General features: G+C 46.6%; 1 protein-coding gene across 1 annotated transcript in view; it reads right to left on the reverse strand.

Moving 5' to 3' along the window:
* Positions 1 to 1,845: 1,845 nt before the first annotated feature.
* The window catches only part of CDK2 (cyclin dependent kinase 2), an 82,793-nt gene continuing 59,782 nt past the window's right edge, over positions 1,846 to 24,856 (reverse strand). The window contains 1 exon segment of the mRNA XM_075334433.1: positions 1,846 to 3,111. Within this exon segment, the coding sequence (XP_075190548.1) occupies positions 3,010 to 3,111 (102 nt within the window). The 3' untranslated portion in view covers positions 1,846 to 3,009.

The raw sequence follows: 24,856 nt of genomic DNA on the forward strand, positions 1-24,856 counted from the left end.
CCACATACACTTCTATCTCTTCATATTGCACAGAGTTATGGATCAGCAGTGATACACCCCTTGCATAGTTGGAAAAGGTGGAGTGATAGGCCTTCTGCACCCATCTCCTATTTAAAACATGTGTTGTCTCCTTTGTTAGATGCGTTACTAGTAGACATATTACTGACGGGTTCTGGTCTTGAACATATTTAATTATTGCCGCTCTCCTAGACCTATCTGATAACCCTCCGCTCCCCGGTGTATGGGTACCGGAGGAGCCCGTTTGCCCGCAGGCACTGGCCCTTGGGTCTCTAGCCTTAGGCGGTAGCTGTATACCCTCACGGTGTGGGCGGTTGCCTTCAATCGGGACTTTTGCAGTTATGAAACCCCTGGGGTTCCAGTCACATTCGGATCTGACTATTGTCGGCGGCTCCAAGCCTGGTCGGGGTCCGATGGCCCTGCCTGTGTGTGCTGGCTTCACTTCGCTCCCCGGTCATTGTTGGCGGGCCGTCGTCCGACACAGGTCCTACGGTTCCGCGTCGCTCCACCACTCCTGCAGACAGCCACCACCGTCTGCCAACCTTGCTCTCGGTGCCTGGGCCACAAACCCAGACACTCAAGTGTTTTACTCCTCACTCTTCACTCTCCAAAACTAAACACTGTCACTTTTCCCGCCTCCAGGCCTGTGAACTCCTCGGTGGATGGAGCCAAACGCTTAGCTCCGCCCCACCTGGTGTGGACATCAGACACTGGAGAGAGGCAACAAGGATTTTTGTTTGGCTGATGTCCCTGTCTAGTGGGGGGTGGGGGTGTTTGTATGTTGTTATCTGTGATGACCTGGCTAGGCCAGGGCGCCACATTTCTTCCTCTGCTCAGCCTGCACCTCACGGTGTATGAAACGTGCACCGGGAGGCCCAGGATGAGCTGCGCCGGCGAGGTTTCCTTGTCTGACCCGCAGACGGCGTCTGTGGGTGGAAGCAGTCAGACGCTGTCACAAACGCTAGGGGCACATCTGACTGCACCAATCACAGACACCAAAGCCTGTCAGTAGGCGGGGAAAGCAGCGTATATGAAATAAGCAGCACAGGGAGGCAGCAGGAGCAGCGTACAGCCGGGCCGGAGCCTGGGTAAGTATGAAGGTCTTGCTTCATTCTCATTTTCCCTTTATTTGTTTATTTTCTCGAGTGCCTGATCCGGATCAAACACCCGGAATCCCGGCACCCAGGCAACTTTGAAACCGCACGGATCTGGACTTTTACAGTCTGGGTCCGCCCAGCCCTATACATGACTCATGTTTGTGATAAATTTACTGTAGTAAAATGGTAACATCACTACTTATATCATGTAGCTGAAGTGCAGCACAGATTCATTTCAACTAATAGCATAGAATCTTTGATCATGAATAGGATGGACATTTATAGGACATTTCATAGCTTTCCCAAATTCTTATGAAAAAATATTCATCATATCCTGCACTGAACTGCTGTACCCAATTTATTCTATATTTTAAGAGTTGGTCCATTTTATACCAACTCCAACTCAGACTCCACAACCCTGTTTAGAAGATAAGACTACGAAATGACAGTATGCTATGGACATCTATAAGGTTTGTTTTCAGGGCATACTCTGAATATAGAGATGTTAGAGGAGGACTAAATATGAACAAAACCTTACATTGCAATTGTCCAACACATGACATGGATTGTGCTAGGATGCAAGTTTTTTTTTTTTATTAAAGTATACAAATAAAACAAGTACAGACAAAAAAAAAAAATATATGTGTGTAATATATATATATATATATATATATATATATATACACACACACACATACATACACACATACATATATATATACACACACACACACACACACATACCTTCCCCACACCTTAACATAAACACCATATTCCAGGATGCCGCTTCAATAGAGAATATGGAGAACACTCTGGTCTGGAAAGCCTAGCCAGTCTATGCATTACAAGCATTGGCATTAATTTCAATGAGGGAAATATTGAAAATAATAGTAATTTAGTCAGATATTTTATGTAAAGATCAAATAAATGTAAGAACAGTAATAATTCCTCGTGTTGGGGATTTATGCACAGATATTCCATGGAGTAAATGCCATTAGATGTTCGGCAATCTAAAGTCTTCATTCATACAAGTATTTCTCAAACGGACATGACCCAGGAAAGCTATACAATAAAGTGAGGCCGGATGTGCTTGTGTTAATACAGAAAAAGACAAAGGCTTATATAAAATATTTTATTTAATTAACTAACTTACTTAAACAAAAACAAACCAAAACAATCTATATTAAAATGTAAATACATAAAAACTGTTAAATCCATATCGATGACAAGGTGCAGACTTTAGTATTAAACATATTAAACTTTTTTTTTAATCTGTGCAAGAAGAAACTTGGGAAGAAAAAAACTGCTGGCTTGTCCTTGATGTCTTAAAATTAGAAAAATCCCACTGTACCGCTGGTTACAGCTCAGACTTGTATAGAAATACAAATCAATATGAAAACCACTTTGGTCTTCAAAGAAGTTTTCAGAGAGGGAGAGAAGATTTTTCTTCATAGCTCCAAAGTAGAACTGTAGAGTCCAAGAAGCATCTCATGTAGGACTTATGTTTAAGTTCTGTTCATTCTCAATTCAAGAAACCTTTTGTTGAGAATGGAGACATTCTCACAAGCAGTAATGGTTTTGTGCAAAGATCTTATGAAAAATATGAAATCAATGCAAGGACATTCTCCAGGCTTTAAAAACTTTAAAACTGGGTATTTCCCGATCTCAAAACAATTCTCAACTACACTGCAGGATCAAAACGAGATCTAAAACCTGGACGGTTATCTGTAAAAAGGACAAATCTAAAAAATAAAGGGTTTATTTGAATGGCATAGTATATGCCATGGTAATAAATAGTAACGTATTATACATGGACTATTCTCAAAGCACAAAGTCTTATATTACATTGCTCTGCCATTATTCATTCAGTAGACCATCTTCTCTTACAACCAAGTTAGTTGAGATGTGGAACGGGTCTGCTGACATCACGGAAGAAAGCGTGTGTGAGGGCGGCCTTTGCAGAGATCCTCTTGTTGGAATCATACTGGAGCATTAGCTGGAAAGAAGATGATGTTGATTAGGAGAAATAGACAGTACACACCAACTAATAAGCATCAATGGCGCCAATAAGTATCACAGCTCATTGGCTTCATTGTGTAATATCTGCATGCAAGTAGTAATAAATCCACGTCACAAGCCGGGACATAAACACTGTCTGCTTATCAGCCTAATCAGCAATTTATCCCATGTATGAGAAGTGGAGCTTCAGTCATGTGACAATTATGAGATTAGATCTGGAAATTTTAACTGGACTTTTCAAACTAAATAATGCATGATTGCCCTTCTGTGGGGTGTGACTATTGATCCACATGCAGCATGTATCAGACCCGGGCTGAATGATTTCAGCCATATATGTTTAACGCCAATGCTAGAGCGTTTCAGAGAAAAACAGTTTAATAGCCACAGAAAACGAGCCACATGGGAGACTAGTAGGAATGTCGAGTCCACAGCGGTTCTCCTTGCCCACTGTCCATGAGTTACTGGTCTCTCCCTATACCTGGAAGTTGAGACCTGTTGCTCCAGGGCAGCAGGAAGGGAGAAGCCGCTAAGACCTGCTTGTTTGACTAATCTCCCGTGCGGCTCTGTCCTCAAAGGCTATCAACCCCTTAGTGACAATCAATTCGTCTTTTTGCTGACCTTAGCGATATAAGCGAATTGTATCCGGAGGCATAGCCTACAGGGGCATGTCAGTGGACGTGTTCAGCAAGAGCTCCTGCACTTGTCCTATAAACATCTGCATGCTAACAAAGCCTAAAATAACCACAAATCTTCTGAACTCTCTCCAGTATTTTGGAGTAGTCCCGAGTGTGAGAAGCTCTGCTGGGATCTGAGCTATGACGCACTGAAAAAGCAGAGAGGGACGCAATGCTTCATTCTCCAACATGGTGCGTTATAGATATGGATGGGAGGTACATATGCCTGTTCTATCTGTAATGTAACTATGGTACTATTTGTCCTTTATATTCCTCAACCATATTCAAGAGAAAATTTTTAAAGATCTTCCTTTTGTTTAAGCACTTGTACACCTGCCCCTGTTCTCATTATTGGAGACTTTAATAATTATCTGCATCCTTTATGGGATAATTTTGTTGAATCAATTTTCACTACCACGTTGGCTTTTGCAAAAATGGGGCATCACGATATATGGAGTTTAAAAAAAATCCCAGAGTAAAAGCGTACTCCTGCTACTCTTCATCACACGCTATCAAGGACTGACTTAGAGGTTGGTTCTGACACTATGATACCTTTAGTTGTAGGGGCTCAGATCGTTCACCCATTCAAATACAGATGAGGCTAGGAGAAACTGGCGGGGGTGGGGTGAGAGGAGGGATTCCATGAAGTCTAAGGGGTACTTTGCACACTACGACATCGCAGGTGCGATGTCAGTGGGGTCAAATCGAAAGTGACGCACATCCGGCGTCGCTGTCGACATCGGAGTATGTGAATCCTTTTTACTACGATTAACGAGCGCAAAAGCGTCGAAATCGTATGATAGGTGTAGTGTCGGTCATTTCCATAATTTCGGAAGGACCGATGTTACGATGTGTTCCTCGTTCCTGCGGCAGCACACATCGCGCTGTGTGAAGCCGCAGGAGCGAGGAACATCGCCTTACCTGCGTCCCGGCTGCAATGAGGAAGGAAGGAGGTGGACGGGATGTTTACGTCCCGCTCATCTCCGCCCCCCTGCTTCGATTGGCTGCCTGCCGTGTGACGTCACTGTGACGCTGTACGACCCGCCCCCTTAGGAAGAAGGCTGTTTGCCGGCCAGAGCGACATCGCAGGGCAGGTAAGTGCATGTGAAGCTGCCGTAGCGATAATGTTCGCTACGGCAGCTATCACAAGATATCGCTGCTGCGACGGGGGACTATCGCGCTCGGCATCGCTACCATCGGCTTGCGATGTCGTAGTGTGCAAAGTACCCGTTAAGGTCCCGTCACACACAACGAGATCGTTGCTGCGTCACAGTTTGTGACGCAGTAACGATCTTGCCAGCGATCTCGTTCGGTGTGACACCTACCAGCGATCAGGCCCCTGCTGTGAGATCGCTAGTCGTTGCCGAAGGGTCCGGACCATTTTCTTCAAAGGTGATGTCCTGGGCAGGACACATCGCTGTGTTTGACCCCTAACAATGACCTCCTATACAGGTTGCTCATTGTTACTGCATCGTTGGTTAGGTCTGACATCTCACCAGCGACCTCCCAGCGATCCTTATCAGGTCACATCGTTTTCAGGATCGCTGGTAAGTCGTTAAATGTGACGGGGGCTTTAGTCTAAATTGGCTTCACTTGGTAGGAGATGAAAATATTCTAAAAGATACCTCCAGGAGTAGTTCGTTAATAAAATGGTCCCGTCCTCTATTAATGTTGTATGGCACACAGTGCTGGCATTTAGCAAGGGGATGCTACCAAAAGAGAGATATAGAGGAAAAGAAGAAAAGAAAAGAAAAAGAAAAGAAGAAAAGAAAAAAAGAAAAGAAAAGAAGAAAAGAAAAAAAGAAAAGAAAAGAAGAAAAGAAAAGAAGAAAAGAAAAGAAGAAAAGAAAAGAAGAAAAGAAAAGAAGAAAAGAAAAGAAGAAAAGAAAAGAAGAAAAGAAAAGAAGAAAAGAAAAGAAGAGAAAAGAAGAGAAAAGAAGAGAAAAGAAGAAAAGAAAAGAAGAAGAGAAGAAGAGAAAAGAAGAGAAAAGAAGAGAAAAGAAGAGAAAAGAAGAGAAAAGAAGAAGAAGAGAAAAGAAGAAGAAGAGAAAAGAAGAAGAAGAGAAAAGAAGAAGAAGAGAAAAGAAGAAGAAGAGAAAAGAAGAAGAAGAGAAAAGAAGAAGAGAAAAGAAGAAGAGAAAAGAAGAAAAGAAAAGAAAAGAAGAGAAAAGAAGAGAAAAGAAGAGAAAAGAAGAGAAAAGAAGAAGAGAAAAGAAGAAGAGAAAAGAAGAAGAGAAAAGAAGAAGAGAAAAGAAGAAGAGAAAAGAGAAGAAAAGAAGAAAAGAAAAGAAGAAAAGAAAAGAAGAAAAGAAAAGAAGAAAAGAAAAGAAGAAAAGAAAAGAAGAAAAGAAAAGAAGAGAAGAAAAGAAAAGAAGAGAAAAGAAGAGAAAAGAAGAGAAAAGAAGAGAAAAGAAAAGGAGAAAAGAAAAGAAGAGAAAAGAAAAGAAGAGAAAAGAAGAAGAGAAAAGAAGAAGAGAAAAGAAGAAGAGAAAAGAAGAAGAGAAAAGAAGAAGAGAAAAGAGAAGAAAAGAAAAGAAGAGAAAAGAAGAAAAGAAAAGAAGAAAAGAAGAGAAAAGAAGAAGAGAAAAGAAGAAGAGAAAAAAAGAAAAGAAAAGAAGAAGAGAAAAGAAGAAGAGAAGAAGAGAAGAGAAGAAGAGAAAAGAAGAAAAGAAAAGAAGAAGAGAAAAGAAGAAAAGAAAAGAAGGAGAAAAGAAGAAAAGAAAAGAAGGAGAAAAGAAGAAAAGAAAACAAGGAGAAAAGAAGAAAAGAAAACAAGGAGAAAAGAAGAAAAGAAAACAAGGAGAAAAGAAGAAAAGAAAACAAGGAGAAAAGAAGAAAAGAAAAGAAGAGAAAAGAAGAAAAGAAAAGAAGAAAAGAAAAGAAGAGAAAAGAAGAAAAGAAAAGAAGAGAAAAGAAGAAAAGAAAAGAAAAGAAAACAAGGAGAAAAGAAGAAAAGAAAAGAAGAGAAAAGAAGAAAAGAAAAGAGAAAAGAAGAGAAAAGAAGAAAAGAAAAGAAAAGAAAAGGAGAAAAGAAGAAAAGAAAAGAAAAGAAAAGGAGAAAAGAAGAAAAGAAAAGAAAAGAAAAGGAGAAAAGAAGAAAAGAAAAGAAGAGAAAAGAAAAGAAGAGAAAAGAAGAAGAGAAAAGAAGAAGAGAAAAGAAGAAGAGAAAAGAAGAAGAGAAAAGAAGAAGAGAAAAGAAGAAGAGAAAAAGAGAAAAGAAGAGAAGAAAAGAAAAGAAGAGAAAAGAAAAGAAGGAGAAAAGAAAAGAAGGAGAAAAGAAAAGAAGGAGAAAAGAAGAGAAAAGAAGGAGAAAAGAAGAAGAGAAAAGAAGGAAGGAGAAAAGAAAAGAAGAGAAAAGAAGAAGAGAAAAGAAGGAGAAAAGAAAAGAAGAGAAAAGAAGGAGAAAAGAAAAGAAGAGAAAAGAAGGAGAAAAGAAGAAAAGAAAAGAAGGAGAAAAGAAGAAAAGAAAAGAAGGAGAAAAGAAGAAAAGAAAAGAAGGAGAAAAGAAGAGAAAAGAAGAAGAGAAAAGAAGAAGAGAAAAGAAGAGAAAAGAAGAAAAGAAGAAGAGAAAAGAAGAGAAGAAAAGAAGAAGAGAAAAGAAGAGAGAAGAAGAGAAAAGAAGAGAAAAGAAGAAGAGAAAAGAAGAAGAGAAAAGAAGAAGAGAAAAGAAGGAGAAAAGAAGAGAAAAGAAGAAGAGAAAAGAAGGAGAAAAGAAGAGAAAAGAAGAAGAGAAAAGAAGGAGAAAAGAAGAAAAGAAGAAGAGAAAAGAAGAAGAGAAAAGAAGAAGAGAAACGAAGAAGAGAAAAGAAGAAGAGAAAAGAAAAGAAGAAAAGAAAAGAAGAGAAAAGAAGAAAAGAAGAAAAGAAAAGAAGAAGAGAAAAGAAGAGAAAAGAAGAAAAGAAGAAAAGAAAAGAAGGAGAAAAGAAGGAGAAAAGAAGAGAAAAGAAGAAAAGAAAAGAAAAGAAAAGAAGGAGAAAAGAAGGAGAAAAGAAGAGAAAAGAAGAAAAGAAAAGAAGAGAAAAGAAAAGAAAAGAAGAGAAAAGAAGAAGAGAAAAGAAGAGAAAAGAAAAGAAAAGAAGAAGAGAAAAGAAGAAGAGAAAAGAAAAGAGAAAAGAAGAGAAAAGAAGGAGAAAAGAAGAGAAAAGAAGGAGAAAAGAAGAGAAAAGAAGGAGAAAAGAAAAGAAAAGAAGAAAAGAAAAGAAGAGAAAAGAAGAGAAAAGAAGAAGAGAAAAGAAGAAGAGAAAAGAAGAAGAGAAAAGAAGAAGAGAAAAGAAGAAGAGAAAAGAAGAAGAGAAAAGAAGAAAAGAAAAGGAGAAAAGAAGAAGAGAAAAGAAAAGAAGAGAAAAGGAGAAAAGAAAAGAAAAGAAGAAGAGAAGAGAAGAGAAAAGAAAAGAAGAGAAAAGTGTATATATATATACCCAAGATCTAAGATGTTAACAATTAAGCAGCAAGAGAGTTGATAAATCTGAATGCCTTCTTCACCATCTGACATTACAATGCCATTGGGTAAGAACTCAGGAATAATATACAGATCATTTACTGAATAAAGGCGATCTCAGGAGGTTTTTCACTACGCAAAGTACTTTGAGGCAGGAGAGAGAACAGGGCATCTATTAGCTCTACTATTAGGCCACAAGATGGTTCATCTCACATTCTAAGTGTGAATAATGAGGAAGGTGTAGCTGTCACAGACAGGCAATCAGGAAATTCTGAAGTGTTTTCGGGACTATTAGTCAGTTATATACTTCTAGATCACTCAACTGTGAACAAGAACTGCATGAAAATTTATCTAAAATTTAGATAATCTAAGAAAGCAGTTGAGGCGCTTGATAAACCCCTAACCCTTGAGGAATTAGAATGTGCGCTAAAAACATTCCCCAATGAAAAGGCTTCGGGGGAATTATGTAAATGTTTTGGCAAGGCAACGTTCCCCCAGTTGTTGAATATATCTCAGTTTGCGGTTTGCTCTAGACATTTCAATATCAATGATGTGGGCTATGATGGTCGCAATTCTTAAAGGGAATCTGTCACCAGGTTTTTACTACCCCTTCTGAAAGCAATATAATATAGAGACAGAGGCCCTAATTCCAGCAATGTGTCACCTACTGGGCTGTTTGCTGTCATTTTGATAAAAATAAAGGTTTTCTCTGCTGCAGATCTAGCAATTATACAGAGCTCATGACTATGCTGGACTACCTGGCAGCACGCTAAGTAGTCCTCTATTGATCATCTACTGCTGGTTAAACAGTGATTTTATCAAAAACTACAATAAGCAGCCCAGTAAGCGAACCACCACTGGAATCAGGATCTCTGCCCCTAAATTATGCTGCTCTCATATTTGGTGACAGATTCCCTTTAAACAGAGTAAATGTCCTCAAATCCCGGACTCCTATTTATGCCAGCTAAGTCCTGAGACCATTTTTTTTTTTTTTTTTAAATCTGCAGATATGCGCTAAAGGAACCGAAAATACAAGCAGTGTGTTCGCTGGACGCCAAAGCATTCAATATGGTTAAATGGAATGATCAGTGAAGGATTTTAGATAAAATAAGGGCCAAAGCAAATCTTATTAAATGTATTAAACTGCTATATAATGAGCCAATAGCTAGGTGAATGGAAGTCTATCAGACAAGGTGGCATTGAGTAGGGGCACACGGTAGGGATATACCCTGCATACTCTTTTTGCCATTGAACCATTGGCGTGTCTTATATGTGCTTACTCTGATGTAAACAGGTTCAAAATTGGAAGAACGCATCTCGTTATGCTTTTATTCCTTTGAGATGCCCCTTCTATTCAACTGGTAATGACCATTTTGAAGGGCTTTGGAATATGGTTTCGCCTGCTCATAAATTGGAATAAATCAGTTCTAATGCCCTTAGGCTATGTGCCCACGGGGACATTGTCCTGCGGATATATCCGCAAGACATTCCGCAGGTGCTCCCAGAAATCCGCAACAGAACTTTCTCTGTTTCAATGCTGCGGATATACAGCGGAATGTCGTGCGGATATGGTGCGGGCTTTCTGCATTGAGGATACAGTACCACGGCTTCGGCACTGCATCCTCAATGCAGAACAAGTGCTGAGTGATCGGGGTGCTCATACTTACCTCCATCATGCAGCACCTTGCTTTCCGGCGGCCGTGTCACTGTCAGGCAGCGTCTGGTTCACTGTGCTGGAGGTGGGCGGGCCTGAACTAGCTCCGGCTGTCACATGACCGGAGCTCGTGCAGGCCCCGCCCACCTCTTCCTTCCTGTACCTGGCTGGATCCACCGGACGGAGAAGTGACTCGGGTCTCTATCAAGGCAGGTAAGTATATGGGACCCTGCGGAGAAATCCGCAACAATTGACATGCTGCAGATTTTTCCGCACGAAAATCCGCACGATTTCCGCTGCGGAAAAATCCGCAGCGTGGGCACAGCATTTCCCAAATGCCATAGAAATGGCTGGGGAGTAGCTGTGCTGCGGATTTTCCGCAGCGTGGGCACATAGCCTTAGACCCAATTTTAGATACGTGGTGGGACTCTTGGAAAAATTCCCCTTTAGAATTAAAACCAAATAGGAATCTGATGTCAGATGTTATTAAAAGATCAACGGGACTTGTTCTAAACTCAGTGCCTTTCCTTCCTCTATCTGCCGATAGGATATATAAGACGACAGTATTTTATACATAGGATTGCTTTGAGGCCTGATTCTAGCCATTTGTGTTGTAATTTGCCCGACGCCCATCTTATGCACGTTTTAGGAATGTAATGAACTCGGCCCATTCTGGAATAATATCCTAGATAGAATATAGAACGTTTTTGGTTTACCCATGTGACCAGATCCTAAAGTTTACATATTGGGTCTCATATGTATATGGCCAAAATGCTCTATATAGAGGAAAACGATTGCATCTCACTGGAAGCAATCAAATACACAGTCATCTACAGAATTTGTTAATAGAGTTAATGGGTCTATATATCTGGAGACTATATATAGAAAAAGAAATGCAATTTAAAAATGTTATAAAAATCTAGGGCCCTTGGCTCAACACCCTGGGTTTACTATCAAAAATATTTGCTGTTGGAAAATAAATTTGCCTCTCTACGTTATTATCCTTTTCCACCCCCTCTAATGATATAAGAGCTTAAATATGGATTAAAAGGACATTTATTGGATAGTGAAATACTTTTGTACAAGTTTGAACTTTGAGTAAGCTCAACGCCGGTTCTTCTGATTTTGATATTAATGTATAATGCTAATTAGGCCTGTGACTAGCAGACGGGGCATTAGTTTCCCCAGACTAGTTGGCCCTGTTTCCATCATCATATTCCTGTGGGCATGATAATATAATTTCCACAAGCCGGCGTCACCATCAGCTCTCAGAAATAGGAGCAGGCACCCTGCTTTGATCACTCACATGAAGTCTCTGAAGCTGGGTGTACGCGTCCTGGCTTCAGAGGGGCGTACTGCACATGATCAGAAGAACAGCTTCTCCACTTTAGATCATGCACACTGCGCCTCTCTAATGCCGGGACACTTGCATTCTGCTTCAGAGGTTCAATATGAGTGAACAAAACTGTGCGCATGATTTCCAAGAGCTAGTGGTGACACCTGCTCGTGAAAATCATGCTATCTTGCCCACAGGGATGGGATAACATGGAAAGAGGCCAACTAGTTCTGGGAACTAACACCCCAAATAGTCAAGGCCCTGAACAGCATAGGAACAGCAGTTTGTAAATCCTTTTTTTTAAACATTGAGTTTAGTGAACATCATACAGTGCTAGTTAGGCAAGGAATTATGTCATAAAGATACGAATGCTGTTGGTTTGGAGGACATGGAGGACCTGACAGGTTCCCTTTAATTCCTGAAAAGCAGCTGTAGGGTTAATAAAGTACCAGACAGACGAAGGGAATTTTGTTACTTACCGTAAATTCCTTTTCTTCTATCTCTTATTGGGAGACCCAGACGATTGGGTGTATAGCTACTGCCTCCGGAGGCCACACAAAGCACTACACTAAAAAGTGCAAGGCCCCTCCCCTTCTGGCTATACCCCCCCGTGGTATCACGGGTTCTCCAGTTTTAGTGCCAAAGCAAGAAGGAGGAAAGCCAATAACTGGTTTAAACAAATTAACTCCGAGTAACATCGGAGAACTGAAAAACCGTTCAACATGAACAACATGTGTACCCGCAAACAACAAAAACATCCCGAAGGACAACAGGGCGGGTGCTGGGTCTCCCAATAAGAGCTAGAAGAAAAGGAATTTACGGTAAGTAACAAAATTCCCTTCTTCTTCAGCGCTCTATTGGGAGACCCAGACGATTGGGACGTCCAAAAGCTGTCCCTGGGTGGGTAAAGAAATACCTCATGTTAGGGCTGCAGAACAGCCCTCCCCTACGGGGGTGTCACTGCCGCCTGCAGGACTCTTCTACCTAAGCTGGCATCCGCCGAAGCATAGGTATGCACCTGATAATGCTTGGTGAAAGTGTGCAGACTGGACCAGGTAGCTGCCTGGTACACTTGTTGAGCCGAAGCCTGGTGTCGTAATGCCCAGGACGCACCCACGGCTCTGGTTGAGTGGGCTTTTAGCCCTGAAGGAACCGGAAGCCCCGCAGAACGGTAGGCCTCTAGAATTGGTTCTTTGATCCATCGAGCCAGGGTGGCTTTAGAAGCCTGCAACCCCTTGCGCGGACCAGCGACAAGGACAAAAAGTGCATCGGAACGGCGCATGGGCGCCGTGCGGGAAATGTAGAGACTGAGTGCTCTCACCAGATCTAACAAACGTAAGTCCTTTTCATACCGGTGAACCGGATGAGGACAAAAGGAAGGCAAGGATATATCCTGATTAAGATGAAATGAGGATACGACCTTAGGGAGAAACTCCGGAATGGGGCGCAGCACTACCTTGTCCTGGTGGAACACCAGGAAGGGAGCCTTGGATGACAGAGCTGCCAGCTCAGACACTCGCCGAAGCGATGTGATCGCAACGAGAAACGCCACCTTCTGTGACAGGCGAGAAAGGAAACTTCCTTCAGAGGCTCGAAAGGCGGCTTCTGGAGAGCAACTAATACCCTGTTGAGATCCCATGGATCTAACGGCCGCTTGTACGGGGGTACGATATGACAGACCCCCTGTAGGAACGTGCGCACCTTAGAAAGACGTGCTAGACGCTTCTGAAAAAAACACGGATAGTGCCGAGACTTCCCCCTTAAGGAAGCCGAGCGACAAGCCCTTTTCTAACCCCGATTGCAGGAAGGAAAGAAAAGTAGGCAATGCAAATGGCCAGGGAGACACTCCCTGAGCCGAGCACCAGGTTAAGAAAATCTTCCACGTTCTGTGGTAGATCTTAGCAGAGGTGGACTTCCTAGCCTGTTTCATGGTGGCAACGACCCCTTGGGATAATCCTGAAGACGCTAGGATCCAGGACTCAATGGCCACACAGTCAGGTTCAGGGCCGCAGAATTCCGATGGAAAAACGGCCCTTGGGACAGTAAGTCTGGCCAGCCTGGTAGTGACCACGGTCGGCCGACCGTGAGATGCCACAGATCCGGGTACCACGATCTCCTCGGCCAGTCTGGGGCGACGAGTATGACGCGGCTGCAATCGGATCTGATTTTTTGCGCAGTACTCTGGGCAAGAGTGCCAGAGGTGGAAACACATATGTGAGCCGGAACTGCGACCAATCTTGCACTAAGGCGTCTGCCGCCAGAGCTCTGTGATCGCGCGATCGTGCCATAAATGCCGGGACCTTGTTGTTGTGCCGAGACGCCATTAGGTCGACGTCCGGCACACCCCAGCGGCGACAGATTTCCTGAAACACGTCCGGGTGAAGGGACCATTCCCCTGCGTCCATACCCTGGCGACTGAGGAAGTCTGCTTCCCAGTTTTCTACGTCCGGGATGTGAACTGCGGATATGGCGGATGCTGTGTCCTCCACCCACATGAGGATTCGCCGGACTTCCTGGAAGGCTTGCCGACTGCGCGTCCCTCCTTGGTGGTTGATGTATGCCACCGCTGTGGAGTTGTCCGACTGGATTCGGATCTGCTCTCTTTCTAGCCACTGCTGGAAAGCTAGTAGGGTAAGATACACTGCTCTGATTACCAGAACATTGATCTGAAGGGTGGACTCCTGCTGAGTCCACGTCCCCTGAGCCCTGTGGCGGAGACAAACTGCTCCCCACCCTGACAGACTCGTATCTGTCGTGACCACTGCCCAGGATGGGGGTAGGAAGGATCTTCACTGTGACAATGAGGTGGGAATAAGCCACCATTGCAGAGAGTCCTTGGCCGTCTGGGAAAGGGAGACTTTCCTGTCCAGGGAGGTTGACTGCCCGTCCCATTGGCGGAGAATGTCCCCTTGCAGTTGGCGCAGATGAAACTGCGCAAAGGGAACTGCCTCCATGGCTGCCACCATCTTCCCTAGGAAGTGCATGAGGCGCCTTAAGGGGTGCAACTGGCCTTGAAGGAGAGACTGCACCTCTGTTTGCAGTGAACGCTGCTTGTCCAGCGGAAGCTTCACTATCGCTGATAGAGTGTGAACTCCATGCCGAGATACGTTAGTGATTGAGTCGGTGACCGATTTGACCTTGCCAAATTGATGATCCACCCGAAAGTCTGGAGAGTCTCCAGCGTAACATTCAGGCTGCGTTGTCATGCCTCAAGGGAGGGTGCTTTGACGAGTAGATCGTCCAAGTAAGGGATCACCGGGTGTCCCTGAGAGTGCAAGACTGCTACCACTGCTGCCATGACCTTGGTGAACACCCGTGGGGCTGTCGCCAGACCGAATGGCAGAGCTACGAACTGAAGATGGTCGTCTCCTATCACAAAACGTAGAAAACGTTGGTGCTCCGTAGCAATTGGCACGTGGAGATAGGCATCTTTGATGTCTGTTGAGGCAAGGAAGTCTCCTCGAGACATTGAGGAAATGACGGATCGGAGGGATTCCATCCGGAACCGCCTGGCGTTCGCATGCTTATTGAGCAGTTTTAGGTCCAGAACAGGACGGAAGGAGCCGTCCTTTTTTGGAGCCACAAAGAGATTGGAGTACAAACCCTCGCCCTCGTTCCTGAGGGAGGACAGGGATCACCACTCCTTCTGCTCTTAGAGCGTCCACCGCCTGCAGCAGGGCATCTGCTCGGTGGGGAGGTGGGGCCGTTCTGAAGAATGGAGTCGGAGGACGAGAACAGAACACTGTCCTGTGCACGTGAGCACAATGTCCGTCACCCACCGGTCTGTGACCTGTGGCAGCTAAATGTCGCCAAAGGCGGGGGAGTCTGCCATCAACCGCGGATGCGGAGAGAGAGAGAGAGAGCTGAGAGTCATGAGGAGACCGCCTTGGTAGCGGTTCCTCCGGCTGCCTTCCTTGGGCGTGATTGAGCCCGGCCGGAATCTGAGCCCGTCTGAGGTTTTGTAGCCCTTTTGCACGAGGACAATTGGGACCTGCCCGAGCTTGGGAAGGACCGAAACCTCGACTGTACTTTTAGGACAGCATTAATAGGGTAAGTCGCAGTGCAGACATTGCGGAGTTACGGACGCCTCTGCGGTACAGATGTACATGTGCTCAAGGCCAGCTGCGCAAGAACAGCTGAAAAGGTTAGGTTGCCTATACGGCTGTGAATGCTGGAGCAACCGACACGCCGATAGCCTCCTAGACAGATTTCAACCAGAGTCCATCTGTCTGTGAATGGCATCTTTAAGTGAAGCCCCATCTCCAGTGCAACTATGGCTCTAGACGCAAGCCTGGAGATTGGAGAATCCACCTTTGGACCCTGGGTCCAGCGCTTGACCACGTCAGGGGAAAAGGGATAACGTGTATCTTAAAAACGTTTGGAGAAGACGCTTATCTGGTAAGCGTGGTGTTTCTGGACTGCTTCTCTGAAGTCAGCGTGGCCAGAAAAATACTCAATATCCGTTTGAGATACTGAAAAGGGACTTCTCCTGCTGTGAAGCTGACTCCTCCACTGGGGGAGCTGAGGGAGAAAGATCCAACCTTCCATTGATGGACGCTATAGGATCATTCCGTATGGCGTTACCATCCGGTGTATCCGGATTGATAGCGATGTCAGGATCAAAGTCCTGGAGAGCTGCCTTATCATACAGAGAGTCCTCCTGGGACCCCCCCGTTCCAAATGAGGTTGGTCAGGAAGATTGCCCATGGCCTGTCTGGACTGCAAGTCTCTATCTTATGACAATATATCTGTCGAAACTGCAACTCCGTCCCTGTCCTTGGACAGGAATGACAGGTGGTTTCTTTGGCCACGACTAGTAGAGACCCCGGCAGACGAAGTGCTAGAGACCCCGGCAGACGAAGTGCTACAGGGGAGCATGCACACAATGGGACGGTGTCATGAACAGCATCCCATGTAGTAAAAACAGCACTGAAAATCTGTGTTGCTTTTTTGCCGCTGCCGACTAGCCATCTAGAAGTATATAGCCAAGATTGGTGACCGTACAGTGCAATGTATAGCATACAAGCATAAAGTACAAATGAACACTGCAGCACAAGCAATACAAGCAGCATAGAAGCCTGTGCCCTGGCACCTCTGCTCTTCTGCTGCTGTAGACTAGTCATCTAGGGGAATATAGCCCAGAAGAGTGACCATACAGTGCAATGTATAGCATACAAGCACAAGTACAAATGCACACTGCAGCCCATGCAATACAAGCAGCATAGAAAAAAACCTGTGCCCCAGCACCCTTGGTTTTCTGCTGCTGCAGTCTAGCCATTCCAGGAGAATATAGCTAAGACTAGCGACTGTACAGTGCAGTGTATAGCATACAAGCATAAACACAAATGAACACTTCAGTACGTGCAATACCAGCAGCATAGAAAGCCTGTGCCTTAGCACACCTGCTTTCCTGCTGCTGATGTGTCGCTCTCCAAGCGGGCATATAGCGACCTATGCAGTTAAAATACACATGTACACACTGCAGTATATATTGGGGTCAGCACTATGTGTGCCGCTTACCGCCCGCCTATAAGCGGGTGTATGGTCGCCACCGTCCTGCCTGGTTGCCGAAAGTCCGAGCTCGGACTGCAGTAATGGCTGCCGGCGTCTTCCCCAGCTCGTGTGAGGAGGGGCGGGCCGTGGGCGTGCCCCAAGTCAGAGCGGGAATCCGGCGTCCGACAGTGTGCAGTGAGAGGGCTGGAGCATGTAAATAAGGCTCCAGCCCTCGGCGCTGCTGATTGCTCAGCGTCTGTCCCCTTCCCTGAGTGCCAGGGAGGGGGCGGGAACGAAGCGGCACTAGGCCGCAGAAGCCGGGGACTGGATTTATAAGCGCCGCCGCCGTAAAAGCGCGGTCGGCGCCCAGTCCCCGGCGAACTACAAGTCCCAGCCGCGCCGCCGCTCCCGGAGCGTCCGGCGCGGTAGTTCCCAATACACAAAGTCACTCAGCAAAGCTGCAGTGACTGTAACCCTTTACTGTCCCCGGCGCACTAGCACACCCAGCAAGTCTGGAGTGTGCTGTGCCTGTGTGTACGGGGACACAGAGTACCTGTAATGGTGCAGGGCCATGTCCCTGAACGGTACTCCAGCTCCGTATCCAGCAGGTTCAAATGGGTCTGTGGATGGAGCCCGGCGTCAGAGCTTAGAGGCCGGCAGGATCCCACTTCCTCAGATCCCCCCAGGGGGATGTGGAAGGAAAGCAGCATGTGGGCTCCAGCCTCCGTACCAGCAATAGGTACCTCAACCTTACAACACCATCCACGGGTGAGAAGGGAGCATGCTGGGGGCCCTATATGGGCCCTCTTTTCTTCCATCCGAAATAGTCAGCAGCTACTGCTGACTAAAATCTGTGGAGCTATGCGTGGATGTCTGACCTCCTTCGCACAAAGCTTGAAAACTGGAGAACCCGTGATACCACGGGGGGGTATAGCCAGAAGGGGAGGGGCCTTGCACTTTTTAGTGTAGTGCTTTGTGTGGCCTCCGGAGGCAGTAGCTATACACCCAATCGTCTGGGTCTCCCAATAGAGCGCTGAAGAAGTTTTGAATATGGCGCCATTTTTAAAATGGTATCACTTTGGGGAGAGGGCGGGTGAGGTTCCAATCTATAGGTCCCCCAAGGTCACTTCAAAACTAAATATTGGCTTAAAAATAAGTTTTGTAAATTTCCTTGAGGGAAAAAAAAAAAAAAATGAAAAATTGCTGCTACATTTTCAAAGCTTCTCACATCCTAACAGCACAATATAATTTACAGGAGGTGTTGATGCAAAGCAGATGGAAGTTAAATATTAACTTTTTTTGTGTGGTGTGATATCTGGATTAAAGGGATAATCAAATTGAATATTGGAAAAAAAAAAAAAAAATTGCAAACATTTCTGATATTTTTTAGAAATAAACAAAACCTTTTAATCTAAATTTACCAACAAAGTGTATTGTGCCACGAAGAAGGGAATTTTGTTTACTTACCGTAAATTCCTTTTCTTCTAGCTCCTATTGGGAGACCCAGACAATTGGGTGTATAGCTTCTGCCTCCGGAGGCCACACAAAGTATTACACTTTAAAAAGTGTAACCCCTCCCCTCTGCCTATACACCCTCCCGTGCATCACGGGCTCCTCAGTTTTGGTGCAAAAGCAGGAAGGAGGAAACTTATAAATTGGTCTAAGGTAAATTCAATCCGAAGGATGTTCGGAGAACTGAAAACCATGAACCAAAAGAACAATTCAACATGAACAACATGTGTACACAAAAGAACAACAGCCCGAAGGGAACAGGGGCGGGTGCTGGGTCTCCCAATAGGAGCTAGAAGAAAAGGAATTTACGGTAAGTAAACAAAATTCCCTTCTTCTTTGTCGCTCCATTGGGAGACCCAGACAATTGGGACGTCCAAAAGCAGTCCCTGGGTGGGTAAAAGAATACCTCGATAAAAAGAGCCGAAACCGACCCCCTCTTACAGGTGGGCAACCGCCGCCTGAAGGACTCGCCTACCTAGACTGGCGTCTGCCGAAGCATGGGTATGCACCTGATAGTGTTTCGTGAAAGTGTGCAGACTAGACCAGGTAGCTGCCTGACACACCTGCTGAGCCGTAGCCCGGTGCCGCAATGCCCAGGACGCACCCACGGCTCTGGTAGAATGGGCTTTCAACCCTGAAGGAAGTGGAAGCCCAGAAGAACGGTAGGATTCAAGAATCGGTTCCTTGATCCAATCGAGCCAAGGTTGACTTGGAAGCCTGCGAACCCTTACGCTGGCCAGCGACAAGGACAAAGAGCGCATCTGAACGGCGCAGGGGCGCCGTGCGAGACACGTAGAGCCGGAGTGCTCTCACTAAATCTAACGAGTGCAAATCCTTTTCACATTGGTGAACTGGATGAGGGCAAAATTAAGGTAAGGAGATATCCTGATTGAGATGAAAAGGGGATACCACCTTAGGGAGAAATTCCGGGACCGGACGTAGAACCACCTTATCCTGGTGAAAAACCAGGAAGGGGGCTTTGCATGACAGCGCTGCCAGCTCCGACACTCTACGGAGCGATGTAACTGCCACTAGAAATGCCACCTTCTGCGAAAGACGTGATAAAGAGACCTCCCGCAGCGGCTCGAAAGGTGGTTTCTGAAGAGCAGTTAGCACCCTGTTGAGGTCCCAGGGTTCCAGTGGACGCTTGTAAGGTGGGACTATGTGGCAAACTCCCTGCAGGAACGTGCGGACCTGCGGAAGCCTGGCTAGACGCTTTTGAAAAAATACGGAAAGCGCCGATACTTGTCCCTTGAGAGAGCCGAGAGACAAACCCTTGTCCATTCCGGATTGAAGGAATGAAAGAAAAGTGGGTAAGGCAAAGGGCCAGGGAGTAAAAACCCTTATCAGAGCACCAGGATAAGAAGATCCTCCAAGACCTATGATAGATCTTAGCGGACGTTGGTTTCCTGGCCTGTCTCATAGTAGCAATGACATCTTGAGATAACCCTGAGGACGCTAGGAGCCAGGACTCAATGGCCACACAGTCAGGTTGAGGGCCGCAGAATTCAGATGGAAAAACGGCCCTTGAGACAGCAAGTCTGGGCGGTCTGGGAGCGCCCACGGTTGACCCACCGTGAGATGCCACAGATCCGGGTACCACGACCGCCTCGGCCAATCTGGAGCGACGAGAATGGCGCGACGACAGTCGGACCTGATTTTGCGCAGCACTCTGGGCAGCATCGCCAGAGGAGGAAACACATAGGGAAGTCGAAACTGCGACCAATCCTGAACTAATGCGTCCGCCGCCAGAGCTCTGTGATCTTGAGACCGGGCCATGAATGCCGGGACTTTGTTGTTGTGCCGTGACGCCATGAGATCGACGTCCGGCGTTCCCCAGCGGCGACAGATCTCTCGAAACGTCTGGGTGAAGAGACCATTCCCCCGCATCCATGCCCTGTCGGCTGAGAAAATCTGCTTCCCAGTTTTCTACGCCCGGGATGTGAACTGCGGAGATGGTGGAAGCTGTGGCTTCCACCCACTGCAGAATTCGTCGGACTTCCTGGAAGGCCTGACGACTGCGAGTGCCACCTTGGTGGTTGATGTAAGCGACGGCCGTGGCGTTGTCCGACTGGATTCGGATCTGCCTGCCCTCCAGCCACCGATGGAAGGCCAATGGGGCTAGATACACTGCCCTTATCTCCAGAATATTGATCTGAAGGGATGACTCTATCGGAGTCCAGGTTCCCTGAGCCCTGTGGTGGAGAAAAACCGCCCCCCACCCTGACAGGCTCGCGTCCGTCGTGACCACAGCCCAGGTTGGGGGTAGGAAGGATTTCCCCTGCGACAGAGTTGGGAAGGAGCCACCACTGAAGTGACGTCTTGGTTGCAAGGGAAAGAGACGTTCCTGTCGAGTGAAGTCGACCTCCTGTCCCATTTGCGGAGAATGTCCCACTGGAGTGGCCGCAGATGGAATTGCGCGAAGGGCACTGCCTCCATCGCTGCCACCATCTTCCCCAGGAAGTGCATGAGGCGCCTCAAGGGGTGTGACTGACCCCGAAGAAGAGATTGCACCCCTGCCTGCAGAGAAAGCTGTTTGTCCAGCGGTAGCATGACTACCGCTGACTGAGTATGAAACTCCATCCCAAGGTACGTCAGTGATTGGGTCGGTGTCAACTTGGATTTTGGGAAGTTGATGATCCATCCGAACTGCTGGAGAGTCGCCAGAGCGACGGAAAGGCTGTTTTGACACGCCAACTGAGAGGGTGCCCTGACCAGAAGATCGTCTAAGTAGGGAATCACCGAGTGTCCCTGAGAGTGTAGGACCGCCACAACAGATGCCATGACCTTGGTGAACACCCGTGGGGCTGTCGCCAGGCCGAAAGGCAATGCCACGAACTGAATGTGTTCGTCCCTGATGGCGAAGCGCAAAAAGCGTTGATGTTCGGGTGCGATCGGCACATGGAGATAAGCATCCTTGATGTCGATCGATGCTAGGAAGTCTCCTTGTGACATTGAAGCGATGACAGAGCGGAGAGATTCCATCCGAAACCGTCTGGTGCTCACATGGCTGTTGAGTAGTTTGAGGTCCAGAACGGGACGGAACGAGCCGTCCTTCTTTGGCACCACAAACAAGTTGGAGTAAAAACCGCGACCATGTTCCTGGAGCGGAACAGGGATCACAACTCCTTCTGTCTTCAGAGCGTTCACCGCCTGAAAAAGTGCATCGGCTCGCTCGGGGGGCGGAGATGTTCTGAAGAAACGAGTCGGAGGACGAGAGCTGAACTCTATCCTGTAACCGTGAGACAGAATGTCTCTCACCCATCGGTCTTGAACATGTGGCCACCAGGCGTCGCAAAAGCGGGAGAGCCTGCCACCGACCGAGGATGCGGTTCGGGGATGCCGAGAGTCATGAGGAGGCCGTCTTGGAAGCAGTGCCTCCTGCGGCTTTTTGGGGGCGTGACTTAGCCCGCCACGCATAGGAGTTCCTCTGGCCTTTCTCCGGCCTGCTGGACGAGGAGGATTGGGGCTTGGCGGAGGGACGAAAGGACCGAAACCTCGATTGTATCTGTCGTTGCTGAGGTCTCTTTGGTTTGGACTGGGGTAAGGAGGAGTCCTTTCCCTTGGATTCCTTAATAATCTCATCCAATCGTTCGCCAAACAATCGGTCACCAGCAAACGGCAAACCGGTTAAGAACCTCTTGGAAGCCGAGTCTGCCTTCCATTCGCGCAGCCACATGGCCCTGCGGACTGCCACAGAGTTAGCGGATGCCACCGCTGTACGGCTAGCAGAGTCTAAAACTGCGTTCATGGCGTAGGAAGAAAAAGCTGACGCCTGGGAAGTCAAAGACGTAACCTGCGGAGCAGAATTACGTGTAACCGGATTAATCTCAGCCAGACAAGCAAAAGACGTGCCCGTGGCTTCATAGATGGATTTCACCAGGAGCTCTATCTGCCTGTCAGTGGCATCCTTTAGCGATGATCCATCTTCAACCGATACCACAGATCTAGCCGCCAATCTAGAGACTGGGGGATCCACCTTGGGACATTGAGCCCAACCCTTAACAACGTCAGAAGGGAAGGGGTAACGTGTGTCAGTAAGGCGCTTAGTAAAGCGCTTGTCCGGAACCGCTCTGGGCCTGCAAACTCTGTCCCTGCCACCTGGACAGGGGGAGCAAGGGATTCTACCTGAGCCGAGGGGCCCACTAGTGACCGAGGCTCCGGTTGTGGAAGCAAAACAGGGGTTGAGCATTGCTCACAGTGAGGGTAGGTGGAACCCGCAGGTAACTTAGCCGCACAAGAGGTACAGGTCGCAAAATAACCCTGTGTCTTGGCACCCTTGCTCCTTGTGGACGACATGCTGTTGTCTCCTAGGAGAGTGATCACTGAGGGTATATGGGAAGGGTATACAGCCCGACCGAACAGAAATATATAAATATATATAGTATCTATTCCGGCACCCTAAGGGGGCCAGCACCGGGTGACCGGTGTGGCTTACCGACCGCTAAAAAGCGGAGTGTGTGTCCTCCAGATTCCCTGCCTTAGGTCTCCCAGCGTTGCAGAGCTCTTTCCAGGAAATCCTAAACAGGCAGAATGCCAAAGAAATGGCTTCCGGAGCTCTCAGGGGAGGAGTGGAGCCGTGGGCGGCGTTAGAAAAAGTGCGGGAATCTGGAGTCCCCACAGTGATCAGTGAGGGGGGGAGGAACATACAGGATGCCCTGGCCCTCACAGCCGGCCGTCCCGCCCTTATCCCTGATAGACAGGCCCGGGGGCGGGAGTTTTGCTACTAGGCCGCAATTGAAGCCGGGGACTACATTTAATACCGCGGCCGACAAACAGGCGCGGTCGTCGCGGAAGTCCGCCGGCCGTCACAAATAAGCAGCTGCTGCAGCGTCCGGGATGAAGGCGCTCCATGCACTTCCCCCATGGGGGTACAGAGTACCTTAGTGATGCAGGGCCCGGTCCCTGAGGATAAACAAACTCCTGTCCGACAGATTCCCCCAGGGGCTGCGGAGGGAGCACGGTCCCAGTGACTGGATGACCGCTCAGGATCCCACTTCTCCCAGAGCCGCTAAGGGATGGTGAAGGAGACGGCATGAGGCTCCTGCCATTGTACCCACAATGGGTACCTCAACCTTAACAGCACCGCCGACATAGTGGGGTGAGAAGGGAACATGCCGGGGGCCCCGTGGGGGCCCACTTTTCTTCCAACCGATATAACTAAAATGAGATGATGAGTGGATGTGTGCCTCCTTCCACACAAAGCATAAAACTGAGGAGCCTGTGATGCACGGGAGGGTGTATAGGCAGAGGGGAGGGGTTACACTTTTTAAAGTGTAATACTTTGTGTGGCCTCCGGAGGCAGAAGCTATACACCCAATTGTCTGGGTCTCCCAATGGAGCGACAAAGAAAAAATATATCTCCAAATCTCTTGGATAAGTTGAAGAATTCCACAGCTATTTCTAAATAAAGTGAAGTGTCAGATTTGAAATATTTGGCCTGGTCACTAAGGGGTTAAACTATATTCTCTGAAACGCTGCAATATAAATGGCTGAAATACTGCAGTTAATTTCTGATACATGCTTACTCCATGGGCATCATATATCAGCTGTCAGGTTCCCTTTAAAGGGAACCTGTCAGCAGAAATTTCCCCTAAAACCTAACAGATTCCCCCTCTGCAGCTCCTGGGCTGCATTGTAGAAAGGTCCCTGTTATTATTGTGCCCCCTTTCTGACCAAAAAAAAGAGTTTATAAAGAGGTACCTTTTTGGCTTCGGATTCTATAAATCTGACACGGGGGCGGGCAGCCTGATGGCCGTTATTCTGCCCCCTGGTCCTGTATGCCGCCCCATCGCTGATTTCCATACTTTTGGACGCCGCCATAAACTCTTTTTTTTGGTCAGAAAGGGGGCACAATAATAACAGGGACCTTTCTAGAATGCAGCCCAGGAGCTGCAGAGGGGGAATCTGTTAGGTTTTAGGGGAAATTTCTGCTGACAGGTTCCCTTTAAAAAGGTAGGACAGTAAGGCTATGTTCACACAGAGCTCTTTTTCCTGCAGTAAAACCTCATCTCTTGGCAGGAATCTGCAGTTTTGGTGCAGTTTTGCACTCCCTTATTGTTTTGTATGGGTGAAAAACCACTGAAAGAATGGACGTGCTGTTTTTTAAAAAAAAAAAAAAAGCACAGAGTAGCGGAGGCGGCATGATACTCCCACATCCCAAATGGGTGACAAGAGGAAAGTGCAGCACACAGCATACACTGAGTGCCACAAAGATGGCGCTGATCTCCTCCCTCTGCTGTGATCTGGATGGCCAAGGGAGCGCTCTATGTTAAGTCTAGGGGTCGGCGCCCATCTATAAGATCCAATGCCCAGGGGGGTTGCCGTATTTGAGGTAACTGTCGGTACACACAGCAAATACAAGATGTCATCCCCCAGTGTTTCAGTAACACTAGAATTAATAAAAAAAATAACACAATGAATTTAATTTTGTATTAAAAATACTTGATTTCATACTCATTATTAATATAAAAATAAAAAAAAATGCGACACCTTCCCTTTAAAAGAATCTCTCGGTTTTCAAGAACAGAAAATTATAATAATTAAATTGCACATTTCTTTTAACAAGCACTTTGCAATTTTAATTTTAAAATTAGAGAAACCCGTGAAACGCCG

The sequence above is a fragment of the Anomaloglossus baeobatrachus genome, chromosome 2, assembly GCF_048569485.1.
Source record: "Anomaloglossus baeobatrachus isolate aAnoBae1 chromosome 2, aAnoBae1.hap1, whole genome shotgun sequence".
In the NCBI taxonomy this organism is placed as follows: domain Eukaryota; kingdom Metazoa; phylum Chordata; class Amphibia; order Anura; family Aromobatidae; genus Anomaloglossus; species Anomaloglossus baeobatrachus.